The sequence below is a fragment of the Sparus aurata genome, chromosome 18 (genome assembly GCF_900880675.1).
Source record: "Sparus aurata chromosome 18, fSpaAur1.1, whole genome shotgun sequence".
NCBI lineage: Eukaryota > Metazoa > Chordata > Actinopteri > Spariformes > Sparidae > Sparus > Sparus aurata.
The window spans coordinates 12,607,098-12,612,230 of record NC_044204.1 but is presented as its reverse complement, the minus strand read 5'-3'; the positions used below and the strand labels follow the sequence as shown (position 1 = coordinate 12,612,230).

Below are 5,133 nucleotides of genomic sequence, written 5' to 3'. Positions count from 1 at the left end.
ACACCAATTCATCTTCACCCTAAGTATGTCACCTGTATTACACTCTGTTAAAATACAATTGTCATATCATTGCTAAGCCGCTATATATTCGCCAACTACATGTGGTTGTAAACAGCTAAGCTGGGCAGACCACAACCTACTGAAACATCGCACTGTTCACTGAGTGTCTATCCATTTGTTTCCATGGTAAACATTTCCATGGCGTCATGTCATTAAAATTACCCTGCTTGTCATGTCTTGTGAAACACATAAGAAAACCCTGCCTAAATCAACCCAGTTTGCTGCACACTATTTAAAAATGTACTTACTAAAGACTTTTACACTGTTTGGCACACAATGGTCAACAACACGATCGGAACCATGTCATTCTAGACTTTCACATAGCACAGTTGTAGTTAATGTTCCCTGCTAAAATATCTTTTGAGAGATGAATAAGGAGTGTGCAGGATGCCATTTTGTTTTGACTCGGCCCAACCTCTACGCACCACCTTCACCATGTACGCCATCACCTGGGCATTGGTACGCACACACTGCCTGTACCGCTTCTGCCGAGGGAGAACCTCGTCTAAGGCAGAATACTGTAACACACAGATAGAAATCCACTCTTTACAGTCAGATATTACCACCATAACATCACACATTAACAGGAGACATGCAAGTAGCCCCGCAATCCGAATTGGCTAACTACATAGTTATAATGCCACAGTGCTGCCGCTTCCGGCAAATAACATCACCAACACCTTATGCATTCTCCAAAAGGCCACGTTATATACTTACACAAATCACTGTAAGGTCCGTCCGCAGACGCGTTAGCTCCTCGTCGTCCACCGCAGCAAACTTCGACGGGGAAATAGGGAGAGACATTCCGTTGCTGTAATCACCACACACATTGCTTGTAATTACTTGGCGTACATAACCAACGTGAACAACAAAATTTGGTTATTCCTTGAAAGATACCGCTCATCATTCCTTATTCACCCTAATCTAACTTCCACAGCGTTTTATCACCGTTACATAACGACCTAACCAACCTGAAATAACACCATCTTATACATATTCCTAACAATACCGGCATGCTAAATATCCTCGCTTCTAGGGACGCCATTCTCAACACCAAACGTTACCATTTTGTACACGTACATTATCATTTGCTTTGTTAAATACCCCTTGAATGCCACAAAACATACCTACCGTTGTCTGAGACACAGCTACTGCAGGACGCTCACCAAACCTGGCAACTTGACCGCTGTCCCTTTCCAGACATACCAATCACAGCTGTCTGTACTCACCAACCAATTGTAGGAGACAATACTCTGATAAAAAAGGTGATTAATTACTGGCTATTGATTATATACTTTTAGACTATGCGCAACTAACTTGGAGCAGGGTTTCCTCCAGGATTTTTTTAAACCGTGGGGGAGGTCTGCCCAAGTGGAAGAGGAAATATATAAGTTAAATAACTAAACTAGTCTATACTGAATACAGTCAAATAAACATCTCTTCCTGCATAGAATGTGTACAAAAGAAAAAGGCAGTCCATCCATTGGAAGAAAATAGCTACAATGTAAAAATACAAGGCTGTAGCACAACTACATACACAACTGTGCCCTCCTGTCTCCTGTGGTCTTGACATTTTTTTCATTTAAAATAATGACTACAAACTGAATGTTTGTACTGTAGCAAGCATATACACAACTGCCTAATCTAATGGCACAGTTTGCAGCCTGGCTGAGAGCACTTGACATATTGACATATCCAAGACACATCCAAGACAAATTTTGCCTTACTAAGCTTTGCCTTACTTGGCTTTAACACTGGAATCAGGAGGAAACTTACTAGTTTAGTCTTTTCCCCAGAGTTCCAGCAGCATAGCACACAATAAATTTCTGGTCTGTCTACACAATGAATCTTGTGTATTTTAAGCACATTTGTACCAAATTATTTTGTGATAAAAGCACCTTTTAAATAATTCTGGCAGTACATTTTTGGTTCTGTTCTCTTAAAACCTGGATGGAAGTCACCATGAGGCATTACAGATAAACAAGATATACCGAACTGTATATTTACCTTTAGCTCTGAACTGTTTGACAGTCATCCATCATGTGAATTAAAATGTAAGGCATCATAACGGTTACTGTACACAAGAGTAACATGAAATACCACAAGAAAATTATTAAAACTCTGTCAAATAGTTTTATTAGTTTTTATGACCCAAAAAAAAACAATAAACACACCAGCAACGGGGTTAATAATTTAGAATCTCAGTAGGAGCCTTACATTGGCAGCTCTACTGACCTTAAACAAACCCCCAGCAGACTCTTAAGAAAACAGCTACAATGTAAAAATACAAGGCTGTAGCACAACTACATACACAACTGTGCCCTCCTGTCTCCTGTGGACTTGACATTTTTTAACATTTGAAATAATGACTACAAACTAAATGTTTGTACTGTAGCAAGCATATACGCAACTGCCTAATCTAATGGCACAGTTTGCAGCCTGGCTTAGAGCACTTCATTTTTCTTGGCTTTTTGAAAAACAGCTGTAAGGCTCTGTCATAAGGGAAGTCCTTCAGAGGTGGCCCGTTGATGCAGAGGAGCATGCATGCTGCCAGATGGTCCCCCTGCAGCCTGTTCCTTAGGTCTGTCTTCACCTACACATAAAAACAATTAAAAGTGAGTGGGGTGTGGAAAATTGAGAGAAACCAAACCACTATTAACCAAATGTCTGACCCTGTTCATTGTAGAGAAATCTCTCTCACAGTTAACGGAGGATATGGGCACTGTTAATGCAATGGCTGCTAGCTGGCTCAAGCATGGATAAAGCTGTCCCCATTCATCATTTTGGGATGCCAGCTTCATCATCATGTTGCGCTGGTCCAGATTCTGAAACACATTAAATGTATAATATCAGGGGTCCTCAGTCATCTTTCTATATAATTCCCCTCTTGCTTAAATTCTCATTTTACCTTGAAGACTCCAACTAGCAGATGCTGTTTATATGATGTCCACTCTTGCAGCAGTGCTGGATTTTCTGGCTGCTGTAAGAATTTTGTAGACAGGGTCAAATGTCCTGTGTTGACTGCATCTTCTTCTGTGGCCGCCTGGGGTCCCAGCACTTGAAAGGCTTCCAGGATGTCAAGGTGTTGAAACCGGTGATCTAGGCTGTCTTGCAGGCCATCCAGATAAGGCTCCATTACCTAAATATGACACAAAATAGTCAATGAGTAACTTTTTTAATTGATAGACTGAAGACCTTATTTGATTAGCTGATTATATTATTTAACTTCACAGCCATCAAAATGTACCTGGGTCCTAAAACGGGACCAGAGACCCTCCCTTGTCTCTTCACCCCGGGGTCTGCCTCTCCTGTGTCTCTCCTCCTCATGCATGATGCTAAAAGTTCCTAATCCAGTAGGGTCATTTAGGTCCTCATGGAGCCGGGCTAGGAATGACCCTTGTGCCTTGATCAGCTGCATCCCGGATTGACCTCAGACAGGCCTTTGTCACTGGGACCTAATAAAGGCAGTCACACCATTCTTAGCTTTTTTGTTTAAAACAATACATGACTCATAAAAATAGCTTCATAGATTCTGTTGCTTACAAATCCCGAAAAAGCCTCGGGATAGATTATTATAATGTACCTGCTCTTTTATGGCCAGGAAGTTTACATTTTCCTTCTGGAAAATTTTTGAGAGCCGAGCCAGATGTGGCAGCACGTCTGCCTGCAGGTAGACTGCTGCGACGAAATGATATGTGCAGCAGAAACCATAAAGGCCCTTGGCTACAGGGCACTTGTTGACTTCGGTCTCCTCAGCCAAAGCAGCCAGGACAGCCGGCAAGTTTCGCTGCAATGTGGTGGTTGCCAGTTGTTGAGACAGCCAGCGGGTGTCTTTTTACTTCCTGAAAAATATTTCAGTCATGAGATAAAAGCTATTTATAAAGAAAGTTCATCTGCAGTGCACAATAACAGTCACACTTTCTGTTACATGATAACATGCATGTATATTTTTCTGTGATCTCACCGTCACTTTCAAGGCCTGCAAGCCCAGGGACTGTGCTGCAGTTTTTAAAACAGCAGTTCTGTTGGCACTATTGTGGAAATAAAGATGGAGCTGCTGTAAATGGTCTCTGAAGGTGGCCATATAGGTGACATGAGATGAGGCATCCCTGCATGCCAAGGCGAGGCGATGTGCAGCACATGCAACTGGCAGCAACCAAGGGAAGTCATCCTGGAGCTGCTTTGTTACACCATTCAACCTCCCTGTTTCAAAAATAAAACAAAATTAGTACATACATGCAGTAACTAATTCATGTTAAGAATCCTAATGAATATTCTACTTTGTTATGCTGCGAGTTCATACCAGTCATTACAGCAGCTCCATCCGTTCCTAATCCATACAGCCTTTGGGTAGGAATCTTCTTTTTGTGCAGCACGTCCTTAATAGCTGCCACAATGGTATGTACCTTTCCATCACTGACATTTACCAGGTCAAGGAACTGGCTGAAAAGCTGCCCCTCCTTGTCCATATATCTTAAAATGCATACAACAGATGAATTGTAAACATACAGAAATATAATTCAGATTCAGTCAGAAATCATTCCCTCTGAATTTCTACCTGACATGCAGATCCAGCTGTCGTGTCACAGCGACATCTGTACTTTCATCCACCTCTAACCCAATGGCAACAGAGGAGTGGATGTCTTTAAGAATCGGCTCTTCCACGACAGTGGCCAAAATCTCCAGCATTTCATCGATAATAATGTGAGACCTGTAATTTATTGTTTTCCCAATCTAAGAGTAAATGAAATAAAATATTAAGATTCTGAGGTTAGCATGAAATAATGCAAATATGACCAATATGACCACAGTAACATTACCCTGAGCTTTTTGAAATAATTACAGCCCAGCAGCTCAGCCAGATCCAAAAGAGCTGGGTAGTTAGTATGGTGTGCCTGCTCCCTCTTGGTCAGATAATACAGACATTTAAAGCCACCAAGGATGGACTCGTGTTCCATGTTGATAATGGGGTGAAAGGCTGCCATAACTGAAGAACCTATGCAAAGCAAGCACAGATAAACATGATCTTTGATGGTTATTTTAACAAAAACTTTATTCCAGAGACATTTTTAG

The 5,133-nt window shown here is 41.4% G+C and overlaps 1 protein-coding gene across 1 annotated transcript; it reads right to left on the bottom strand.

Moving 5' to 3' along the window:
* Positions 1-2,224: 2,224 nt before the first annotated feature.
* On the bottom strand, positions 2,225-4,810 carry LOC115569220 (uncharacterized). Its single transcript, XM_030397194.1, has 8 exons — positions 4,619-4,810; positions 4,364-4,533; positions 4,025-4,263; positions 3,644-3,902; positions 3,308-3,515; positions 2,969-3,199; positions 2,733-2,885; positions 2,225-2,653 (listed from the first exon to the last, which is right to left on the bottom strand). The coding sequence occupies exons 5-8, from the start codon at positions 3,476-3,478 to the stop codon at positions 2,480-2,482; spliced, it is 729 nt and encodes a 242-aa protein (XP_030253054.1). The 5' UTR covers positions 3,479-3,515; positions 3,644-3,902; positions 4,025-4,263; positions 4,364-4,533; positions 4,619-4,810; the 3' UTR covers positions 2,225-2,479.
* Between the last annotated feature and the right edge of the window lie 323 nt (positions 4,811-5,133).

Bases quoted from the DNA above. Each gene is read 5' to 3' on its own strand.
- LOC115569220 (XM_030397194.1), bottom strand. From the start codon at position 3,478: ATGCAGCTGATCAAGGCACAAGGGTCATTCCTAGCCCGGCTCCATGAG. The intron at 3,200-3,307 runs GTACATTTTGAT...TGTCATATTTAG, and splicing joins GGTCCCGTTTTAGGACCCAG to GTAATGGAGCCTTATCTGGA. The intron at 2,886-2,968 runs GTAAAATGAGAA...AATGTGTTTCAG, and splicing joins TGCTAGTTGGAGTCTTCAAG to AATCTGGACCAGCGCAACAT.